At 37.9% G+C, this 24,381-nt stretch overlaps 2 protein-coding genes across 3 annotated transcripts in view; one reads left to right on the top strand and one right to left on the bottom strand.

The window, feature by feature from the left end:
• Window positions 1-1,211: 1,211 nt before the first annotated feature.
• Window positions 1,212-6,322, bottom strand: LOC121512334 (mpv17-like protein 2). 2 transcript variants are annotated; one of them, XM_041791554.1, is made up of 6 exons: window positions 6,219-6,322; window positions 4,839-5,059; window positions 4,549-4,710; window positions 4,229-4,305; window positions 3,107-3,235; window positions 1,212-2,477 (listed from the first exon to the last, which is right to left on the bottom strand). In XM_041791554.1, the coding sequence occupies exons 2-6, from the start codon at window positions 5,026-5,028 to the stop codon at window positions 2,376-2,378; spliced, it is 660 nt and encodes a 219-aa protein (XP_041647488.1). In that variant the 5' UTR covers window positions 5,029-5,059; window positions 6,219-6,322; the 3' UTR covers window positions 1,212-2,375. The 2 variants fall into 2 exon arrangements, with proteins under 2 accessions (XP_041647488.1, XP_041647489.1); XM_041791555.1 differs by having other exon boundaries at window positions 6,086-6,223.
• A 4,323-nt stretch (window positions 6,323-10,645) lies between these two features.
• rab3ab (RAB3A, member RAS oncogene family, b) overlaps window positions 10,646-24,381 on the top strand; it is a 31,000-nt gene continuing 17,264 nt past the window's right edge. Inside the window, exon 1 of the mRNA XM_041791235.1 lies at window positions 10,646-10,710. The gene's annotated coding sequence lies outside the window, so the exon portion shown is untranslated. The remainder of the gene's footprint in view (window positions 10,711-24,381) is intronic.

The raw sequence follows: 24,381 nt of genomic DNA, 5'->3' as shown, positions 1-24,381 counted from the left end.
CAGTACATTTCTGGCCTCTTAAATGTTTACACCCCTCACGGTCCTTGAGGTCTGCTGATTAGCTTCACCCCATCATCCCGAAAACCAGATTAAAAACCCGAGGTGATCGAGCCTCGACTCGAAATTAAAACATCCCCATCCTACTGACTTTTAAATCACGTCTTAAAACTCATTTTTATACTTTGGCTTCTAATTCAGCATGAGAGTTGTGTGATCTCTGTCCTTTTATGTATTTTATGTTCCTAATCCCTGTGTTTTTCATGGCTATTTTTCTTTGTTTTATGTTTTTATTTCATTTTAAATGTTTTTATGCCTGCTTTTCTTTCTTTCCTCTTAATGTTTTACTTCTGCCGTGATTGTGATCTTTTTTTGTGATTTTACTGAGCAGCACTTTGGTAAACTTGAATGTTTTTAAAATGTGTTATATAAATAAAGTGGACTGGATTGGATTGGTGTGGGTGCACCCTAAGATTCATTCCGTCTTACTGTCTCCTTATTTTACTGCTTGTATGGTTGTTAAAACACCAACTGAGAGTACTTTACCACTCTGACCTCTCCCTGTATTTTCAGATTTGTTACTTTTTGTAATCACAGTCGGTTTCTCATCCACTACGCCCTCCTGAATCCACCACAGAAGAGATCCACAAACTATCTCTGCCTGTCAGCAACTGATTTCTAATATTTATCATAAGATTATGCGTACTGATAGCGATTCCTCCTCATGTACTAAAGACAGAAGGGGGTCTGAGCTAGACATGATACTGAGCATCAAATTGTGGTCAGAGGCCCTACATAGGGGAAACTACTCTTCTTCCTGTGCACGTCTTAATTTGGTTCAACAAAACAAGGACATATTTCTGTATCACTGAACGCTCACTTGGCAGAATTCGATCACAATGTTAGCTCAGCATGTCCTCACTGCTCTACTGGCCCTGCTGCTCTTTTACACATGTTCTGGTCATGTGAAAGTCATTTTTTTGTTTTGTCTTTTTTTTTCATCAAATACATTTAAGTGGTTGAAAATTTTTGGATAATTTGGGTCACGATTTCTCATGGAGGAGGTTTTGGTGAGTCCTGAGGCTAGACCAGTTGATAGTCTCTGCATTAAAGGATGGTCATCACATACTTAGGCAATAAGCTAGTTTTCAGAATTTCCCTGCTGGGATCAATAAAGTCTGGTCTTACATTTAATACTTTTCAGCAAATTTTTATTAACAGTGTTATGTCATTTCAAGTTCTTATGCAATATTTTAAATATCTTCTGAAGCTGAAATTCAGCACTAAAAACATATTCATAAGAATGCAAAACCACATGAAGACTTATGGTCTATTGCTTGCACTTCACTTTTTTTAACATACAGTTATATTACAGGATACATTTTTTTTTTTACAAATTTCTTGAAAATCATTTACACAAACAAAATAGCAGCATCAAATAGCAATGGAATTGAAAAATATTCTGCATTCATTGTTTGACTGATTTCCTCTTTCTTGATGATATATATATTTTTTAAAAATCACAATGAAATGATGAAAAGCACAGCTCGCCTTAACTCATTACCACATTTCTATCTATGTTGTATTTGATATAAAGCACAGTACATCAGGTCATTTTACACTCACTGGTGTTAAACTACCACAAGTTTCGAAAATAACTTCACATATTTAATATATCACAAATCAAGTTTACAAACACAACTGAAGCTTCAGTTTGATATGATAAAAATATAGAGGAGTTCATATTTAATATAAATGACAATCATGCGATAATTTAATACATACCTCAAAAGAGGGGAGGGATTATTTGGCCCTTTGGCACACAGCTTAGCACTGCTCTACGAACAAAGGCAAAGTTATAATTGTTAATTTAACAGAGTTCATTTCAATTATTACCACCAAAAAAATGGCACAGGGTTGAAAAAAAGCTTCGGTGTTACTGATCCCACAGGGTTAATCTTTGGATGTAATAACAAAAAAGAGATAGTAGACTTAAGAGAGTTATTTATGACTTGTCATAAAGTGGCTTGTTGATAATTATAACAGCATTTAGAAACTCAGGCCTCTGTTGCTCGAAGAAGAAGATCACTACCATCAGATGGTTTAGCACTAAAGGCAGTGAACCAGCTTTTTATCCCTGAATGCTTCAAAAGGATTTACACCTCATTCAGACATAAATAAAACAAAGACACAGGACAGAGATGTATTAAAACTCTACAGACATGAAGAAAAAAGTGTCCCAGCACTTTAACTTCATCATCTACAAATCCTCTGAGTTCAGACACAGTCATAAATATTTTCAAGCTCAAAACAACAATTTCAACACGCTGAAATGCCGCAACCCTCTCAAGTTTTGCTAATAAGCCTAAACTCCATCGCTAACTCATCTTCTGTTCCAGAGGTTTGGCTGCTGGTTGAGCTTCCTGCTGTGAGTCTACATTATTGCTGTCTGATGAATCTGCAGCAGGAGGGCTGTCAACCTGTGAACAAGAGATACGAAAACCTGCATCAGTTTAACAATCATTTTGATTTTTCAGTATGAGTAAATGGAAAACTGACATAAGCCAAAAACTGTTGGACAACTCTGAAATAAAGTGTGTAGTGGAAATAACATAGAGTGATAAAATGATCTTGTAACATCTTTTTGTAGTTCTGTATCTGTATTCTGGTTCCTCTGCAGTAACTTTGCATTATTCAAAAAAAGACAAAAGCTCATATTTTTACTTCCGCTTGCCTTCAGAGACTGAGTTCAGCCCCTCTGAGAAACTTTTGGTTTGATTTTGGTGCCCCATGTACAGATGATGTTAGCCTTTACATGTGCAAAACTTTCACTCTGCTATCTTTTGAAAAATGTTTTAAAGCCATGAAATTAATCTCCTCATCTAACACTGAGCCCCTTGCAGCTAAGGCATTAAGAATAACTTTTTAGAAATAAACAACCTTCTCATAAATCATTTTGTTTGCTTTTAAGGATCAAATAGAAGCACCAATTTTAGTCTGTTTCATAAATCAGGTTTTTAAAAAAGCTTTAAATTTGGTAATTTAATGAGTTTCAAAAAGCAAAACACACAAAAAATCAAAAATTTTATATCCTGTGAGGCTGACTTACTCTGTGTTTGAGGTAGGATAGGTACGTGTCCCACCCCAGGGTGATAAAATTCATATAGATAACTCGAAATTTAGGCGAGAGGAAGTAGAAGTTGATCATCTGAGCAGCAGGCCAAACACACCAGTCAGCCTGTTAAAAGAACAACGTAGATTAGCATAAACAAACCTGATTATATAACACAAATACCTCCTGGAAAAGCCAGGAACATAGCCAAAAGAAAGAGAGAAGAACTAATTCTCAGTAGATTATGACAATGTTTTAGAGAAGTTTTACCTTAATCTGATTATTTCTGAGCTAAGACTATTTTGAGTTTATGTCCTGAAGTTTTTAAAGCATCTGTCTTTTTACTTTTATCTGCTTTATTTCATCACAAAAGAACATTTCCTCTATACTAAATATGTGCAGAATTCAGCATATTTATCCTTTAAGTTTGGAAAGTTTTTGGGGAAAAATATGGACTGACATTCAAATTCAAAAGCTGAATAAATCCTGTGTTAATGCATGCCAAATGACACATATAACATCGATCAGGTATGTCACAATACCAGAATTTTAAACCCAAATATGATTCTAGTGGAATCAAAATAATATCATTACCTGTTTTGGTAGAAAGATAAAAAAAAGTGTATGTCTTAGGCATGCAATTTTATGTAATTTCTTTTTTCTAATCATCAAAGTTGCAGGAAGCCTCCTGTCTTAATTGCACAAATACACTGATTCTATTCCTCACTGTAACCTTGGCCATGGATTTGTGCATCTTAGACAGTGTGCAAGAGTTTTTTTTAAGCCATGGAGCTTCAGATACACTTGATCATTAAAATAAAAGAGGTTTTATGTTTGAAAATACATGGTACAAGTGTTTAAATGTTGATGTTGTCAATCTTAATACAGATCTCAGTCCAGCTCAGCTTAAATTAAAACTGTAAATTAAAATTGAAAATCAAGCTTAAGTTAACAGTTAACCCTAACCCCTTACCCTACCAACCCTTACACTAACCCTACCCTAACCCTAACCCTTACCCTTATATCTGGATAAAAAATAAAGAGCTTTAGGTGCAATGAATAATAAGGTCAGTATGAGTGCACTGATCTGCAGGTCAGACTTATAACAGCTGTACTTGCCTTATAAAGTTCCCAGAATTTGTCTTTAAACTCCGCCCATGCCTCAGGTAAAGAGTGTCCCTCCATGACATCCATACCTGCAATAAACAGAGTTGTTTGCCAGATGTGCGTCACGAACACCAACTTTAGATAAGATCAGAGAGTGGAGGAGTGCCAGACTCTTACATCTTTCACTATGACCTTTGACTCTCTAGACCCTTATGAATGTGTGCATGTCATACAGAAACTGATTTTGAACAAGAACACTCTAGCAAATGTTCAGATGTGTTTCTAGCCATATTTAGAGAAAACAAGCCAATAAACTCTGAAATTCTTCTCACCTATGAAATACCATAAGGCCATTGTTGGTGAGGCTATCAGCTGGTCCACTATAACTTTTTTCCCAACTGTTTTCAGAGCGTGGCCCGCATAAACTCTGTCCAGCCAGCCATACCAGTAGTGCATCATTGGACCCAGAGAGCAGCCTACCAGGAACATGTGACCTTTGGAGGAAAGAAAATTGACAGAAATTAATCTTGTCATCATTCACTGAGTCGTAAGCCAGTCCTTCAGTTATGAGTGCCCTTGCAAGAAATTCTCTATCTCCACTTCCTCTCTGTCTCCCACTTACCTGTTCTTTTCCAGTTGTGGGTTCTGCCTGGCTCTTTGCGGGTCTCCCGGCTCTGCTGCAGGATGTCTCCCAGTGCCAGCATGCCTCCTGCACTCAGCGTGTTTGTGAGCAGCAGATTCCTGCCTTGGAAAAGTGGACGCCAGAAGAACCGTATCCGGACCATAAACTCCTTACCCCCCTGTGGAAGCATGATGTTTGGACTGCAGAGGGAGTACTGTCATCTATGGGAGAATAAAAACTCTGTATGTAATTCACTGTGTAGTTTGCGTTTGACCTAGAGTTTTAGAGTGGCTGTGTATTAAATAAAAGAAGGCTGAGTCTTAATCAGATATTTAATGTGAGCTTAAGACATAAATAGCAATACAGATAGAGGGGAGAAAAGTACACAACACAATAAAACAATGTCTCAAAATTTCTATAACAAAAAAGCAAAATCCTGTGTGACCATGTAAATATTAATCGATTTAATCGTAGTAAAACTCTACCATTCCATTCATTTTTTCGAATATAAATGCCTTTAGAGATTAATCTATTTTAAACCTTAAACAACGCAAGCTGGACCAAGAATATAAAAAATAGTACACCTGATCCTTTCAAGTTAATATCGCATCTCTCTTTAAAAAATAATAACGGTATTGGTATTTATAATAAAGCCTACGACCACCTAAATATGTATTTAAATGGTAATTACAGTTACACGGCTTCTCAAAACGGTTCTAACTACTATTTTATCCCAGTTAATCGTGTTCCCAGGACTCATTGGTTAGCTCTGGTGTTATGGTCTAACAGGTGCCTAAGTTAACTGACGAATTTCATCCGAAAGCGTCAGTGGTTGTCGTAGTTACCACTGATTTTGAAAGCTTGGAGGCCCCACGAATGATTCTGTATTTACTCGTCATGATTAAAAAATAAAAGTACTGGATGTGTATTCAATATCAAACAATACAGAGAAACATTCGCGAGTCGTCTCGTCTCTTCAACAGCTGTGGTATGTACGACAACCATTCGGCTGCAAGTCACCTGTTAACACGGTTACATTCTAGACCATAACACCAAGACAGCATACAACAGAAGCTAGCTTATGCCGGCTAGTCAGCTACAACCCGGATGCCCCTCTGATTTAACATAAGGGTTTGTTGCTTAGCCGCCTCGTTTATGAAGCAGGAGACGATTGTTTGTAGCGCTTACTCAATTTAGAACAACACAATAATACATTTGCATCCTGTATAACGCCACATGCTACGTACCGATGACAGCTGAATCTGAACCTGTGGTGTGCGGAAGTCGGTTCCTTTTACCTTAACCCGACCCCAAACTGCTATCAGTGCCCTGGCTAAACAGAAATATAGGCAGCTTAGAAAGATTTTTTACTTGACTGACCTGATTCTTTGTCACAATTACGGACAGTAAACACCGTTAATACAGAATGGAAACACTTTCCAACTGTTCACGAGACACCGGGTCGGTTTTACAGAAAATTAAATTAATGTTTTGACGCCGCCTACTGGTGTGGAGGTACAGTTGTGAGAACAGGCGATAACGGGCTGTTAGAGGTTTACATTTTGGAAAAGGTTATTGTACTACGGTGTAAATAAATTACATTCCCTTTTGTTGCTTTGATGAGAGTGGTTATCATTCATGTTAAAAATGAAATACTTCATATTGGATCATGATTTTCCTGACTTCATGGCCCCCCCAATTTGATTTGGCCCCAGAAAGCTCTCCCCATTATCCCCCCTTATGGGTGGCTGATATAGATATCAGAGAGGGCCCTACTAAAACCCAAGTTAATCCCACATTCATTACTGTTACAGCCCATTCAGAGCTTCAAAAAATATGTGCGTGTGTTTTTTCCTGAATTGGAGACCAACATCTAAACATTTTTGCAAACACCAAACATTTCATAAGTTAACATACGAACACAACGGTAGTGAGATTTACACTTTATTCAATATGCAATAGAATAAACAGAATGCTTTCAACTCTGCTAAAATTGCCACTATACCTTACTTATAAAAGCATTTTAAGTAGTGTTATAAAAATTTATTCAAAAGAAATAATGTATTAAAATTTTCAACTTCATTAAAACACAGAAAGAAGAACACCTAGAAATCTAAATCTAGAATAAAAAGCAACATTGATATTGTTAATATTGTCTGGTGATCAGCCTTATGGGCTACATAAATGATCCTAAATGAATTCAGTGTAGTCATACACCTCAGAACATTTCCATCATTATCACACACTAAACCCACATCAATCCATACTCCTGCTACAGACTTATAGCATCCAAGGTTCAAGGTTCGTTTTATTATCCCTGTGAAGGGCAGTTTGTTTTGCAGCCAGCAGTCAAGACATACATCCAGATTAATCATAAAAGCAGCATAAACGGCACAATAAAGCACAAGAGACAGTGTGCAATACAACAATAACATATAATAAGAAACCAATAAGATCCATTTAATTACTCCCACACAATTCCCTAAACACCACACCAAACCTATTAACCCTTGTGTCAGCCCACCTGAAGCTTTAATCTTTCTCCAAATCTGAGTCTTTAGCAAGGACTGCCATACTGACTGATGATAAAGTGCCTTTTCCTTCCAAAGTTTCATTAGAATTGGCATTTTTCTTTGAAACACACTTGTCAGCCCCACAGGATTTGTTGTTGCTTTTTGTTGTTCTCATTGTGTTCACAGCTTCTTTCTCAGAACATCTAATCCTCTGGGACACATTAACTCACTGCACTGCAGCTTTTCCTGCTGACTTTGCACACTTGATTGGCTTAGCTAATGTAGTTATTGTTTTGCTATTTCTTGGCATTTCTTCTTCTCACAGTTGCCAGCATATCTACCACATCTTTGCTTACTTATTTTTATGCTTATGTCCATGATTTGTCCATTTGATTTATAGTCTGGCTTTAACTTTATTGAAAGCTTCTCATAAAATAAATAAACGTGCAATATAACTCACAAAAATGTAAAAACTGTGAGAAACCTGCAACTCCATGTAAGGCTAAAGGAACACAGCACCTTAACAATCCTCTTTACACAGTGGTACAGAGCTTTGTTGGTAATGTGGCACCAAGGACACACTCAGACAGCACCCTTATGGAGGAGCAAGGGTCAGGTCCGTAGAGGAATCAAAGCTCAATGCTGACACCGTCTGTTGTGGAACAGTATAACAAGGATTCAATGGGCTGTTTAAAAAATACGTCTAGGGCATACAATTTTTTTTCTTTTAATACTGACAGTAATGAATGACATTCAGCTACAAAATTGCTGATTTACATAAATCAGTTTATACTATACTGAGCACTTTTTGGAGCATGAAGTAACACCACTTTAAAGTAAAACTGCTCTACTGAAAGTCAGCTTTGAGGGTCTTCAATGGAAAATGTTACGAAGGGCTTCCCAAAACATTGGAATGAATAGAGGTCAGTCAAAGTAAATAATAATTGATGTATCATTTAAATTGCCCTTCTCTGTGCTAAATGTATCAGTTTATTTAACATGGACCATGCTGAGCTTAGCTGAAAGACCAGAGAAAGCTACTTAACTAATTTATATGTAAATCCCTGTGTGATACACTCCTTTACACCGAATTACAGTGTTATCATTGCATTGTAATGGTGTGTAAGTGTACTGTTGTAACCTGAGGAGTTGGAGCTCCCTGCTAGATATCATCTGATTGAAGGAGCTCATATGCTTTCATTCATTTAAGGGTCAGAGACAAGAGTCAGAGAAGATCCAGACACATGAGATGACAGTAAAACAGAACTATTGAAACCAGTGTTTTATTGTAAAAGCATAATCTAAAATGTTAATTTAGTGTGGTCTATACATTCAAGATTCATCTCATACAAAAGATGAATCAAGGCTTTTTTGTTTCAATCTTGATAATTACCATTTAGAGCTCATGAAAATCAAAACTCCACCATCTCAAAATGTTAGAATATTGTGGACAAGTCCAATTTGTAAAGCCTTTATTCTCTCACTCTGGCTCACAACTGCAATCACGGGGAAGACTGCTGACTTGACTGTTGTCCAGAAGACAATTATTGACCCTTCACAAGGAGATAAGCCACAGAAGGTCAGTGTTTGCCAGCAGGCTGTTTTCAGAGGCTGTATCAAAGCATATTCGTTGAAAGTTGACTGGAAGGGAGAAGTGTGGTAAGAAAAGGTGCACAAGCAATAAGGATGAGCTCAACCTTCAGAGGATTGCCAAACAAAGTAGAACTGGCCTGACCTTAACCCTGTAGAGGATCTGTAGGGAGATGTCAAGAGAAAGACGAGAGACACTACACTCGGCAATACAGATGGGTTGAAGGCTGCTATCAAAGCAACCTGCGCTTCACAACATCCCAGCAGTGCCATAGTCTGACTGGCTCCATGCCACATTGCATAGATGCAGTAATTTGTTCAAAAAGAGCTCCAACCAATTATTTTTGATTTGTGTGATCTGTAAGCTGTAATCATCAACATTAAAACAAAAAAGTCATGAAATATTTCACTTTTTATGAGACGAATCTAGAATATATGGAAGAAAGCATGAACTTTTTCATGATATTTTTCAAATGGTTGGATGCACCTGTAAGTAGAGTGAAAATTAGAAAGCACTTAACCTAAAGATTTATAAACAAGACTAAAGCGAAGAGTGTATAACATTTTTTAAAGAATTACCTCTCCAGTACTGTTCATATATTTAAAAAAACATATTATTCTACATAAACAGCTTTTTAAATCAGCTAATAAAAGACAGATATATTGGTGCGATCGTTATTGTCAGTATAAAACAACACTTCTAGCCCATGCATATTTAGACTGCCAAACAAGTATAACAGCCTTGCGCAATTTTGCTTGTAAATGAACAGTATACACATAACCCTATTTTCGTTGGAAGCTTGTTGCTTCTTTCAAAGTGATGTTTGTTTTTGCAGTGATATTTTTATATTTTAAGGCATACTTGTCAATAATCGGTGGAAATGGCTGTAGTGGTTACTGCTGACCCCCTGATCAATAATTCAACCCTTCCAGCAGCGCGCATCAATAATAAATGAAAGGCTGAGAATTTGAGGAGGGACGCTTCAGGACAGTTGCTACGGCAAGGTGTCGGATTTGTCAGGGGGGCTGTCAATCTTGCAAAATCCCGCCCACCTGTCATTCATTTAACGTCCAACGTCTGAAGCTGCGTAAAGATGGCAGCGTTACAGATGTTCCAGGAAAATATTTCACCTTCAAAATAAAACGAACCAAGCGCCTATACTTAGTAAATGAAAACGTTTAGAGTATTCACGTTGAGTCTGCCTCTGTCGGACTTGAAAACAAAGGATAGAAAATGTAGGGTTTAGAATCAAACGGAAATAGGTAGCCTCTTTTGCTTTGCATAAGGCTAGTAGCGGGGGCGGGGGTGCAACATTAGCCGTCACTAGCATAAACACACAGCGATATCCTCATTTGAACCGTTTAAGGGTACGTTGTAGCTAAGGTACTATTGGCATTAGGGATTTTAAAAGGTAAACGTAATGTAAGCTATATTCCCCTGCACAACTTATTTCTATTAAAATTAAACCCTCGAAAAATTACCGTATTATTTTTAGCACAGACAGCACTGTAAATGACATTACAGCCTTTCAAAGAAACACAAAAATAGAAAGTGCTGTGGTGAATCAATGTCTTATGATTTTATTTTTCATGTGACGATTTTTTTCCATTTTATCGTCACTATGTCAAAAAAGCAAGTCGCGTGTCTTGCGGCTTTTATTTTGGAATTCATCGCCGGATACTGTGCAAAACCTTTCTGACTTCACAGGTGTGGTTGTTTCTGCGGGTGCTGGACGCGGTGGAAAGCAGCCGGATAGAAATCTGTAAAGGTAGGATTTTTTTTCTTTATTTATCCACGCAGGGAAAAACCTCATCAATACACACCAGTCATTAATTGAAGGTTTGTAACTAAGCGTAAATGCCGAAATAACAAGAAAATGAATTTAGATTCTGGAGCCTTTGGCAAAAGATGCTTACTGTAGAACAGCTGTTTTCCTTGTTAAAACCATCACAGACGTACTAGGTGTGTATTTTTTCGTGTTATCAGAGTGGGTGGACGTGAGGTCTGATTGAGGTGGAGTGGATCTGGTTTGGACTCTGGGCCTGTCCTGCAGGAAAGGCGTTTCACTTCGTCCGATGGTTTGAATCAGGAAAAATGCTCTAAATGTATCTGAGGCAGAAACTGTAGCGAATTACTCACACTTTGGCATCCAGAACAAGCGTCAATAGATAGAATATATATATTCTCATTCACACATACATCTAGAGTTGGCGTTTTCTTGTGATATTTTAAAGATGATCATGATCATGAAATAACGTAAGGTCAGAAATGAGCACAACTGACTATGAGTTCTAGTATTTGGATTTCTATATGAGTAATATATGAATTAAGGAGCTCAGTAGGCTGTGTGTATACAATGTTTCTGTCAAGACATGTGCAATCTTAAACCAATCAGTTAATTCATCCTTGCGAGCATGTATTTCTTAGACTGCAGTGGCATATACACACCCACCCCAGAAAATGCTGGGGAAGAAGACAAGGGAATAGAGTTAAAACTGGTTATCATATAGCAACAGAATTCTGATTTTTCCTAGAGGTTCCTTGATTTACAAAGTAAAATTGCACAGGCTACAAGCAACTCCTTCTTCTTCAAAGGTAAGATGACATAAAATGCTCCTATTTTCAGCATCTTATATGAATGATACCAACAACAGAAACAGAAACTTTCTCTGTACTTGAATAAGAAGGTCAGTGCATATTTTTTTTTTATCTAAAACCAAGTCCATAGTCTATCAAAGCTTAGCATTTATACACAGCATTTGAAACTGTGAAGTTGTGATTGGTGATCCAGTGATTGTAAGGCATAAATATAAATACAGATACAAAGTTTTGTTGTCAATGAAATTACAGTTACAGTCCCTAAATGTCAAAATGAGTTAGTTTATATAGTCCCATGACACCTCAGGGTGGCTGAACTGTGAGCCAGATGTCCCAGAGCCACTCCCCTCCATGCTAGCTCTAACATCCCAGCATGCCAGCCTGCAGATCTTACCGTCTCTACCTCATGGCCATTACAGCGCAAAATGTACATGTAAGCTCCAGAAAGTGACAATGCTGATACTGCCTACCTTAGCCCATGACTCTAAAGTGCCACGGTATCACAAATAAATGATTTTAAAAAAAATCAATAAAGCCACTAAATGCAATGAATGCGTGAATGAACAATACACAACAGTAGTCATATATTCAAGCAATTACATTAATAATTCTGGTGTTTCAGTTTTTGCTTCAGCAACAAATACTGCAAAGTTTTTTTCGAGAGTCTAAATGTGATCTGGCAATCTGCTGGCTGCATCTGCACTGCCTCTGCTGACACTGATGTCACTGACAACCAGACCTGAAGGCACGAGTGACGCATCTGCTGTTTCTTCCAGGAACACACAAATTTATGTGTCCTGTGACAAACACCACCTCCGTGCCTAGCTGGATCAATATTTTTTATTGCATCTCACATATTAGTCCTGTTAGAGTTAGGAGTCTCTAGGAGATTCTTGTGTGAACACAGTTGCAGAAAATGAGTTTAAGTTCTGATTTTCTTTTTAATTAAAACATTTGGTACCTTTATTGTAAGATAGCTACTTTAAAATTGCAGGTTAAAGCTGCTTCGGATGCTTTTTGTGCTGTATTTCACACCAATCTGGATGTGAAACAGCCCATAGTCAGTGTATGATATAGTGGCCTTGTGCCATCTTAACACAAGCTCAACCGGCCACTCTTATGGTCGTTCACTGTTAGTGGAACCAGTTGATAAGTTAAACTCTTGTCAAGGCTAGTCATGAAAAAGCAAACATCTTTTCCACCAAGAAAATCTTTCAGTGCAGTCCTTTGCTTCTCTTTTAGTAAAGAATTGTTTCCATTTCTGATAAACCTGCCACTTTAGCTGCATCCATGCAAATCACTTCACTGGTTGCCATGTTTGTAGGTTTGCAGCACAACTAAACCACACCTGTAGCGATTGCCTCTTTCTCTTCAAATTATGCCGATAAGCCCTGTCTTTCTCTGACACAAACACTGAAGATTTGCACGATAGATCCGCCTGATGACACACAGGGAATTTAGAAAATCCATCGGCTTTGCAAGGTTATTTCAGTGCTCAAATACAAGAAAAAAAGTCAAGTATCATCAATTTTATCATGTCAAAACAGTATTACATAAAAGGAAAAAAGGATGAAACCTAAAGAAATGACATTTGAAAGTTAACAAAAAAGAAAATATCTGATTATGAAATGACTGACTGACAGTCACGATGAGGATGTTTTCATCCAAAGTGTTTTGGATTCACCTGCACACTTTAACATCAACAAACATCCCTGACATCGTCCCTTCTCCCCTCTCTGCGTTCTGTTTGCTGTGGAGGAGAAAAAAAAAAAGAAAGAAGTGATGCTATTTTTAGAGCCCCCTCCTCTCCTCTCATCTGCATCCCCACGCTTCCTCGAAAAGGAGGCACGTGATTGGAGGAGAAGGGGGAAAATGCCGTCTCAGGCAACCTGGCAGCAGCTGCACACAACACCACTGCTGCTTTATAGAGACATGTTTTTACATCATTATTTATTGATTTATAGGAGGCTGTGGTGTAATGTAAGAAGTAATGATAAGCCAGCTGAGCTGGAGGTAATGAAACCTTAAAATCCTGATGTCTGATTTGTCTGGATGAGTTTGTGCATTTTTTTAAAAATCAGATTGTATTTCAGTGTTCCAGTTCAGAGTCCCAGTTTTCACTCTGGAGAGTAAACTAGTTTCCAAACTGCATATATTTAGCACTTGGCATCAAAATGCTAAATACTTCACATTTATTGAGGCTGAGGAGAGAGAGAGCAGCAGCACAGAGTAAGGAAAGATGCAAACACATGCAGTTTTCTACAAGGGTCAGAGATCAAATGGCTGCTGACAACGATATTAAACAACTTTAACCCCCTGAAGCCCCAACAAATTAAATTGATCTTAGTTTTATAAGCCTCTTGGCTGATGCAGACTGAATGTGAAGTGGATAAACACAATATTCCTCACAGTCCTGCTAGTTTATCTCACCATCTTTGGATATAGCTTCCAAGATCTGGCCCTGCTTGTTGTCTGGGTGTGAATTTTTCCACATTTGGTGAAACATTTTAGATCTGTGAAATCTTCCTCTATCCTCAAGGATTCAAGTTTGTTTACTTTTAAAGCTTAATTTGCAAAATGGCTTTCAGGCTGTTTGTAATATTGATGGAGCATTCTAATTTTTACTTTAAAACCACAATATGCAACTTTTCCACCTTAAAATAATAGTTTTAAAGTCAACCTGGTTGTATGATAACTTTCAAGAGGAAGAATGATGCCTATTTCAGTTCTACAGAGCACCCCGGTCGCCTGCTTTCAGCACTATGTCACTTTGGCTGCAGGTTGCGTTTTTCTCTTGAGAAGTGCATACAGCTTCACAGCACTGATTCACACACCAGTCTCCAGCTTAAAAGAAGCCAGGTGGCCCATCTTGTTGCTGTTTGAGACAAGAGCTGAGGCTAAGAGATGGAAGAGAGCAGTAATGAATGAAGCCAAGACGAGTGAATGTGCAAGAAGACTGAAAAAACAAACCTAAAGCAGATTTTGCATTCCTACAGATATTTTTCATACTATCATCTCTTGTCTCAATGTTTAGCAGCTTTACCAGGTGCAGAAAGTGATCTAAGCCAAGTCATGTCTCAGGTTTGCTTACAAATAAATAAATCCATCCTGCACCAGTAAGTTTCTATTTCCTTGTTGACCTTAACCTTAGTTTTAAAAGTTTAAGCCCGAAACACACTACCGGACTGTTGCATCATATGATACACCTCATTTGCCTTCCCTAGCGCACACCACCTGCAGCATGTCAATGGTCAAACTCCCCACCTACCACTGCTGGGCCAGGGGTGTGATAGAGCCGAAAGCCCACTCTGGGTTTGCCTCCCCACCTCACTGCGGTAGTATCTCTCCAGCAGCTCAGGCCTCCCACTTAATCTACACCTAGAAGAAAAAGATGGCTCTAAAGTTCTCTTTCTGTGCTCTCAAACAGAGCTTCTACTACGGCAGCTGAGATGGACAAAATGGCTGCTTTGTTAGGAAATCACTCCCCCAGCCACACTGTGTCCATGCACATCTAGCCACCACCAATGGGGGTTTGTCCATAGACAACAATGGTGACAATGGTTTGTATGCATATAAGATGGCGCCAGAATTTTTTAAGGATTTACAAACATGTCTAAATTAGCGTGGAATAAATTTATCTCTCAAATGTCATCATTTAACTACAGACTATGTACATCATGGCAGCAGATGAATACACATCCTTCACATTCAAACAGGTTGCAGACAACATGCTGTAGATGCTAGCAGAGTCCTACTTAAGCAAAATCAACTAATATTACCTCAGCTGGCATGTTTCTTTGTTTCTCTCACAATGTTGCCACTGTCTGCTTGTTAATAAATGCAAGTTGTCAAAAAGGCAGATGCAGAGGGCATTTTTTAGATGTATTTTTGCACTTTTTATGCCTATTTTACAAGAGATGAGGGTCATCTGCGTGCATGGGGCACGACCTAACTGCTAGGCCATCTGCATCCCAACACTTGGGTTTTATGACAGTGCAGGTGGACTCAGAGACCTTCTGTGGGCGCTAATGTGCACTAAAATAGATTTCAACATGTTGCTTCAAATAAAATAGCTGTATGTTACTAAGAAATACTGAAGTTTGGGTATGCATTCAGTTACTCAGTGCTTAACAGTAGATATTCTTCATATGTTTCCCCCACTTCCTTTTATTCTAATCACGAGAGGAGCAAGATTTTGTTGCTTACAGTTGCAAATACGTCGACCTCTGTGTTCAGTCAGGCTGACTCTTGATCAATGAGACAGCAACACTTGTTGATGTATGATACACTAGTGATGGTGGTATTAACCCAGAGATCAGGCTGTATTGATGATGCTTTTTCTAGCAACATTTTCACAATAATGCCTAATCAGAGAAACAGGACGGGATAAGAATGATGATTATTTTGCAGTAAAAGGACGCATGGTAGATGGAGGGAGAAGACAAGTGTTACTAATGCTAATGAAACATGATTTTTCATTCCTACATATATGTGCTTGGTGTGAAAGTTTATTCTTGCTGCTGTTTGTTCATTCTTGGACATTTTTGATTTTAAGTTCATACAATACAAGTGCACCTAGCTGTGCCAAGATGTAGTTTCCAGATTCATTAAAAGTAATATCAAGGGCAAGATTTCAGCTCTATATGCAATGTAATAACAAAGATGGAAGTTTAAAATAAAGTTGAATGGTAAAAACTTGTAGAACCAATGTGGAGTTATTGTTTGCTATACAGTTATAAAAATGTCTTTCCCTCAAACTGAAGGGCCTAGATTTAAAAGAAGAGAGTGGTTTGTTATTTCAATATAACCTCCATGCAGGAGGAAAACACACTAAATCTTTTACTTAATTTGAGTTTAACTCCCTTCTAATGCTCTCCTGAATGTGACATACTGAGAAGATATTAGGATGGAAAAACTCTTACTTTTAGCAGGATACTGTCTTCTTTTGCTTTAGAATGTAAGAAACCCATACAGAAACTATCAAAAGTGACTGTGAGAAGTGCCAGATTTTGCTGCTTTTGAGCACCGGCAACAAGAAAGAGATCTGACATCTGCAAGATATTTTATCATAGCCATTTTGGCTGACTGATCTTTGAGCCTTAAGCAACCAGTGGTGGATGAAAGTACTGAATGTTTTACTTTATGAAAGCAGATATGTCACAGTAAGGGATGCACAATATTATCAGCCTGATAACTGTATTGATAGATATTGGCTTAAAAAGGCAATTATCCGTACTGACTGATATCATAATTTCTGCCGATAATTAAAACTGATATTTTGGCTGTGAAATATAAGCATATAGCCACTGTAAGTTTTTGTTCATTCCCAAGCTAAGTGTGTTAAAGTGTGTTTTAAGTACTCAAGTGTGTTTCTTTCCTTATCCGTATACATTCAAATGTGTCCAAAGACTGAAGTTTTAGGTCTGAAATACATATTTGAACATCAGTATCGATATCGGCTAAAATGAATTTGTAAATATTGTGATATTGGATATCAGCAAAAAATCCAATAATGTGCATCCCTAGTCACAGTGAAGCAAATCTGTCACAAATAATTAATGTATGCAGAGTTAAACTGGAGCTAAAAAGATTAAATTAAATAAACTACAGAGATCCTTTATTGATTCTGAGGGAAATTCAAGGAAAAAGAAGCAAGTGTTTAAACATAAAAAAACACTAAATCAAAGTCCACTTTAATCAGAATTTCGGATTGATTGATGCATTATTTATAAAATCACATCAGTTTAAAAGCTCACACTTTCAATTAAATCTGAAATATTTATATTGCTGGGCAAAGCTATACAAGTTCAACGACCTTCTCCTATCTTACTTCTTGCCAAAATTTTAAATACTTTTTCTATACCACATTTTTTAAAACCATACAGTCTCAGTTATTATGATCAATGGTGTCCAAAGATTGGAAACTTAAAACTGCTTCTATTTCACAGGACAGCTGCAGAGGAGAAGAATGATTTCATCAAGCCCTGGAAGCAAACTCCAGCACTATCTCTAATTTGCACAAAACACTGGCAGCATTTGATACTGAAACATTGCCAACATATTTTTTGCAGTCTAGACTGTGCAGGAGCATGCTTGTACAGCACAACACAGAAATTACCCAATATTGGGTGCCTTTTTTTTGTTGCTTGGTGTCAGAACAGGTATTGATATTGTTTGATTTTTGCTATCAGTATCAGATCAAAGTTTAAATCTCTGTTTATGTGATAACCTTAACCATAAATGTAAGGAGCATAATCTTTGAACAATGTGGTAGTCGACTAAGACTGAAAAGGAGAGATTTGTAGTAGTCAGTGCAAAAAGCAAACAGGGTGTGAGGGACAGATGTAGGGGATTAATGTTGTCTAGAAATAAGTAACATTGCTGATCTGGGCTTGGAATGTGTGCTGTCAAGGAAGACACCCAGATGTTTAACATGAGGGGACGGAAAAACTGAGGAATGATCAGTTGTGAGGGAAAATTTGGAAACCAGCAAAGAAGAAGGGCAGAGTTAGGCTTGATGGATAGGTAGAGCTGAGTGTCATCTGCATTGCAATAAAGCTTGCGCTTAATTTAAAGAAAATGTGTGAAAATGAGGAGGTAAACTGATAATGAACAGAAGGGGCCCTAGAACAGAACCCTGGGGAATACCAGTAATGACTTTAAAAGGCTGGGATTTGAAAAAATAAGTAAAGATATCGTTTAAATGTGAAGTACAATGTAAAGTATTTCCTGTTGAAATGCACAAAAATACCTCAGAGTTGTACAAAAGTGCAAAGTGTGTGCAAGCTTTTTAAATATTTAGTTCTTTAGTTAGTTTTTTTTTAATCTAGCCAGCAGTAACAAGAACAAATAGGATCATGACCAGTGTGTTTTAAGTAAAACTCTTCTATGCTCTATAGGAGTGAATGTCTCCTCTGTTAGGTGTCTCAGCAGCTTTCACGCTGTCTTTAAACAGGAAGGTGTTTTGATGACCAGGGATCAGCTGTGGATTAGCTGTCAGTCAACAGGAAGCCAGTTACTCCTGATGAAATGAGCCTGACTAGCTGGCTGAAGCAGCACTTAGTGTTGGATCAATCAGGCTCCTGTAGGACGTCAATCTCCTTTAGGTGACAGCTTTATAGGAGCGTTGATGAAGTCTTTGTCCAGAACAGAAACTCAGATCTCTTAGTCATGATTGGATTAGGATTAGTAGATTCATTTGACTGCATTGCTTTCCCTATAGAAGTTCGATTTTCTCAGGATTTTTGTCATGTATGTAGATCATTTTGAAAATGCAATCAGTGGTTTATATGCAAACCTAGCTATGTTTATTCTCATATATATTTGCTGAACTAAACTCTAGTGTTGTGACCTTGGAGATGTTGGCAACCAGTCTCATTGTCTAACACTAAAATTAACACTTTATCATAGGTCAGAGATGTAAATTTATCAGCTCTCTCTGCCTACATAGCCTGAATATTCTACCCCCGATAAAACCACATTCCCCCTCCTCCTGCATGACAGAGGAGCCAAGGTCTCCTCAGCAGCTCTGTCAGGTCGATTTGTCGTCTTTGTCACGTCCGTCCTGACATTCAGTCTCATCTCCGTGTCCGTGCTCTGTTACTCAAACCACAGGAGAGGGTTTTAATCTCAGGGCGGTTGTGATAGGACCTTTAATGTGGCGGTCACTGTGATATGAAAGAATGGGATGAGATGAAAGGTTATCTTTTATTTTCAGATGTTAAACTATCAGAGTCATGACAATGCACATCATTATTTAAATCTAGAAACAAAAAAGTCAACATAAATACACAGCACTAGTATTATGATTTTGAATGCCATTGTTGTTTATAGTTAGGGTCTTATTTAGAGATACTTGTCCAATGTTAAATTGTAATAACTACATTTGTTACACTAACTGTAATGATCTCAAAGTCTAAGCAAGTCAAGGACTTGGCATGTTAACCTAGGGCATATTGGCACTAAGGATTCATCTTGGGGCCTGGTGTGCCACAAATTGGGGCTGGAGAGTGGGGGAAGGGTGGCCAGTGTAAAGTGTGACACATGTCGACACACACATGTCAGTTGGCAGCCAAGGTCAAGCTCGACGGCATTTCTTTTGCCCAGACTTTATCGCCCCTGGTGATACAACTGGAGTCCGCTGGTGGTTTTTGGGCCCTTGGGACATGCACAATATGACCAGGGGCACATGGCCTGCCACGTCCATCCCTCACTTTGTCCTAAAGGTGTGGATTTTGTTTTCCCATGCCCCTGGTTATATTCAAGGACATCCAGACAGCATGGTTGTGTCAATCCTCCTTCCTGATGATGCCCTCAGGATGGTTTACTTTCCACATCTACGCCTTACTTCAGCCTCAATTGTTGGCCCAAACATAACTAAAAGTTCCGACAGTGCTTTAAAGAGAGATTTTCTGAAATAAAAAATGAAACTTAACCAGATTAATGAAGCATCTTTTTATGTACATTAATCACTTTTTAATCAATCTTTCTTTTTTTGTCGCATTTGGGTCTTTAAGTCAATTTTTGGACTACTACCTCCTATTTTCGTCACACACAGCCCTCTGACACCGGCTCTCACATAAACTCGAACACACAGAGGAGGAGGAATATTTTTTCTCCCTCCATATGTTTTATTGTAAATTTAAGTAAACTTGTTGCTTGTTATTGTGTCTATGTGACACCTTGAGTGTAACTTCTAATTGCAGGATGCAGGATATTGAGTTTTTGCCAATATCCGATATGCTGATAAATATTTACACGTAGTTCAGACCTAATACTTCAGTCCTTAAAACACACAATTTAAAGTTTGAGGATGAACAATTTAAAAAAAAATCAATCCTTAAAACATACTTAAGAGAGTAAGGGCTGATGGTGAATAAAGAAAAAGACTTCCCCTAACATAGAACTCCACCATCTTATTAGCTCATACAGCCAATATTTATAGTTGATAAAGGCAGTTTTTTATTACCAAACTATCGGCTGAAAATATCAGCAGAAATGTTTCTATCTGCTGATAAGGATCATTAACTTTTAAGCTAATATCTGCCAAAACTGATATCACACTGATAATTTCTTACATGCCTACTTCTAATTAAACAAAACCTCACCATGATGAGCTGCAGTGACTAAAACACTGCAGCTGTGATGTAAACAACTGACTGCACACCCATGTCGTTAATGGAGCAGATGTGCAGGCATGAGCATTGTGACAAGGTGCTACTGACTGTCTGCCTCTAGTGTCATGCAGGTGTATCTGTGATGGCAGCATTGTCAACTGTTGCCTGGATGTTTCTACATGTAGACCCACATACTCTCTTGACTACTGATTGGGATAACAGGGTCAGTGTTATTGAAGATTAAAGAAAATGTGCATGTGTTCTTAGAAATATGAGGTTTGGTTTGCTGCCAAAATTTAAAGTACTCATTAGTCTATTTGAAAAAAAGCATTCATCTTTATTGTATTAGAAAGCGAGAGAGGGTTTAGCTGTGCCCGTCTATACAATCCATCAGTGATTATAATGTATATCAAAGCATTAAATCATCGGTCAGATCAGAACCTCAATTTCCTCTCCCTGTTCAGTCCACTTGACTTGTAGCTTTGTTTAAAGGTGCTGTGATTTGAAGGCTGCTTGAAAGCAGCAGCAGCGTCCTGCAGCCAGAGAGACATTTCCATGATGAGAGTTTGCCTCTGTATCAAATGAGTGTTTAGCGAACGTTAAGACAACTCACTTTTCTCTGAGCTAATCTGTGAGACACAGAAGAAAGGCTGCGTTAATCTCACCACTCAGCAGACACTCGGCTTAGTCCTCTGAAAGACAGCATCAATGTGTGAGTGTGTTTGACAAGATCCAGACCTCACACTGTTCCTGGTCATTTGTATCCTGCTCTATTAATAACCTCAGCATGCCAGCGTTTTGTTTTTAAATATCAAACCAGCTCTCCAATCGACAACTTCAGGAAGGTCGTTTAAAGTTTAGAGGAAGAGTACAATCCAAATGCTGTAATGACTTGGCTGAACTACTACTTCCAAGTTTGAAACTAGCCTAATATGCTGTAGCTGAAACACCGCTGACTCAGCAGAAAGAAATCTGTCGATAAAAAATGGGCCGAAGCTGAGTCGACACTTTCGTGCAACAGTAACACGAGGAGATACATTTTTAATAAGGCTGGCCAAAGATGAAATCAAACACCCTACCCAGACTGTGATCAAGTGTGAGCTCACTTCCTGAAGGGTGGATGTAGAGCTGGGTCAGGTGACATTTTTGAACGTTTTTGTTTTCACTTGATAAATAGAGTTGGTCAGTGGGCACATTCACATAGATAACAAAAACAGGAAGTGTTGGGTATCTAAGAAAATTAAGAGTTAAAGGTGATGTATCTATTGAAGACCAAGTAAACCTGACCTTTTGACCTTTGGCCTTGTCCCTTGTGCACAGAGATTTCTCCAGATTCTCTGAATCATTCGATGATATTATGTACTGTAGATGGTGGGATATTCAAAGTCTTGACAATTTTAGGTTGAGGAAGACTTTTCTGATATTGTTCCACAATTTTTAGACAGTTTTGTGCACATTTGTGAACATCTCAGACTCTACCTCTCCAAAATTCTCCTTTTACACTCATGACCTGCAGCCAATAGACCTTATTAGTAGCAAAATGCTCCTCTAGCTGTTTTTATTAGTACCATTTAATTGCATTCCTTTTATTGCCCCATTAGATTTCAAAGAAGACCACTGGTGTGACAATAACAAGTGAATTACAAAGCAATCTTAGTATTCGCTGCAAACGTGGTGTTTTTTGGTTATTTGATGAAAAATAGAAGATCGTTCTTAAGAGCATCTCCTTTTCCTGCAATGAAACTCCTAAATGAACTGACAGAAGATGCACTGCACCTAAGTTTCAAGGCGTGTCCTTTGATTACTCAGGGATCAATGAATTCTCCCTCCCGTGTTTGTTTAGGGTGATAGTAATGGCCAGACTGAGCCACCTGTCTTTTCCTTTTCACTGAACTCTGTTTGACCGATATGATCAGCTATTCAGGCGGGATCTCTGCTTGTTAACACGCTTGTGTGTCTCTTGTTTGTTCTTGTTTTGTTTGTTGTTGTGGATTACACTCCCACCCACAGTGAGTCACACTGCAGCTCACTTCACTGCAGACTCACATTCTCAGTCATCCCAAAGACATGTTCGGATGACGGGCAGGTTCAGCATGAGGTCACAGTTAATTTGGAGTTGTTTACATTTAACACAGATGAACAGTTTAGAAAATCTGGCTCATAGTGAATTATGGAGGAAGAGAGGAGAGAAACATGAATATAAATGAATGTTCATGCATCATATTTGGGTTCCTTTGCCGAAAAAAAATTTCTACTGGTAAAGTTGGAGACAAAGCTTTAAAACAGACATCACACCTGTGCTTTAACTCTTAGTCTTAATTTTAATCTTAAAACCCAGTTATGATGTTAAGATTTTGTCATTCACCGGCTTTAACAGATCTTTAAATTTATTCTTAACTAAAACAAAATTGTTAGAAGACTCCAGAGCACTATAAATATGAGAGGTCAAATTTAAAATTTAGCATTTATCAGCACTCAGATATGCTAGAGTAAGAAAGATAGTAACATGTAGTCTTAGATTATATTTTGCTTCATTTTTATCAATGTTGCTTAAACACATGACTTAAATATGGTCAACTTTTAATTTAATCACATAGTGTTTAATTTAACTGCAAAATGTAAAATGATGGATATAATCTTTGCACATTTTTTTGATTAAAAGTTTATTCACAACAATGAAAACCTTCACACAAGGGTATTTAAACATGTTGAAATGATGTGCCATCATTTTATAAGGCCTGACACTGTCCAATGTCGATGACCTCTCCTCCAACCAAACTCCTGTTGGTCAGACAATCTCTGGGAGGAAATGCAGAAGCGGGTGATGCTCTGAGCCTCAACTACCCATTTTTGTATTCACCAGTCAACAAATACATGGTATTTATTAGTCCCTTTATTATTGCATTTAAATGTGAACATCAGCATGAGTGTCTGTTACAGACAGATAGTGAGCAGAGGAGAGAAAAGACGATGTGTCCTGGTCATTAAGTCCCACCAGCAAGTGTTTCCCCCTTTACCTCAGTAAATAAACGCTGCCTGCTGTCTGATATATTGTCATACATGACAGAGCAGACTGGAACAAGTGCCCCTGTTAATAGTTATCTTTATAGATTATTAAATAATTATCAGAGGTTTTTGTAGGTTATGTAGCGCTAAACATTTATTGTGCCATGATCACAGAATTTATATGATTAAAGGGAGGTGCTTGCTGATCGTCTCTCAGTCTGTTGTTAGTTTTTTTACAACATAGTGAGGACAGAAAAAATTAATAATGTTTCATAAAGCTTGTTATGATGATTTTTAAGGTCATTAAGACTACCAGAAGGGTACAACGAGGAGCCTGTCACAACTTAAGATGATTTTAAGATACAGGGAAGGTTTTTGCTTTTCATGTTATCTGCAGGACCAATCATTTGTTGGGTGTAATTTTATTCAACCAAGTTTTACTTTTTTATGTTGTATTTATCTGTGCTGTAATGTAATCGTATTGTTTTGTTCATATCATAACAGATCCTATCACATCGTAGCGTATTGTATTGTATTGTATCGTATCATATCATATAGTATTGTATCGTAGCGTACTGAATTGTAACATATCGTATCAGGTTGTATCGACTCTTGTCGTATCGTACCTGAACTACTATAAATTATAATACACTTCCTTATAAAGTAAGTCATTTTATTCCCATGATGCCTCTAGTATCTTCCAGGTCCTCAGTATCTCT

The sequence above is a fragment of the Cheilinus undulatus genome, linkage group 7 (genome assembly GCF_018320785.1).
Source record: "Cheilinus undulatus linkage group 7, ASM1832078v1, whole genome shotgun sequence".
NCBI lineage: Eukaryota > Metazoa > Chordata > Actinopteri > Labriformes > Labridae > Cheilinus > Cheilinus undulatus.
Note: the sequence above shows the minus strand (reverse complement) of the source record. Positions and strands in the feature narration are given on the sequence as shown.

Bases quoted from the DNA above. Each gene is read 5' to 3' on its own strand.
- LOC121512334 (XM_041791554.1), bottom strand. From the start codon at position 5,028: ATGCTTCCACAGGGGGGTAAGGAGTTTATGGTCCGGATACGGTTCTTC. The intron at 4,711-4,838 runs GTAAGTGGGAGA...TTTCCTCCAAAG, and splicing joins CCACAACTGGAAAAGAACAG to GTCACATGTTCCTGGTAGGC. The intron at 2,478-3,106 runs GTAAGTCAGCCT...TCTTGTTCACAG, and splicing joins TATCCTACCTCAAACACAGA to GTTGACAGCCCTCCTGCTGC.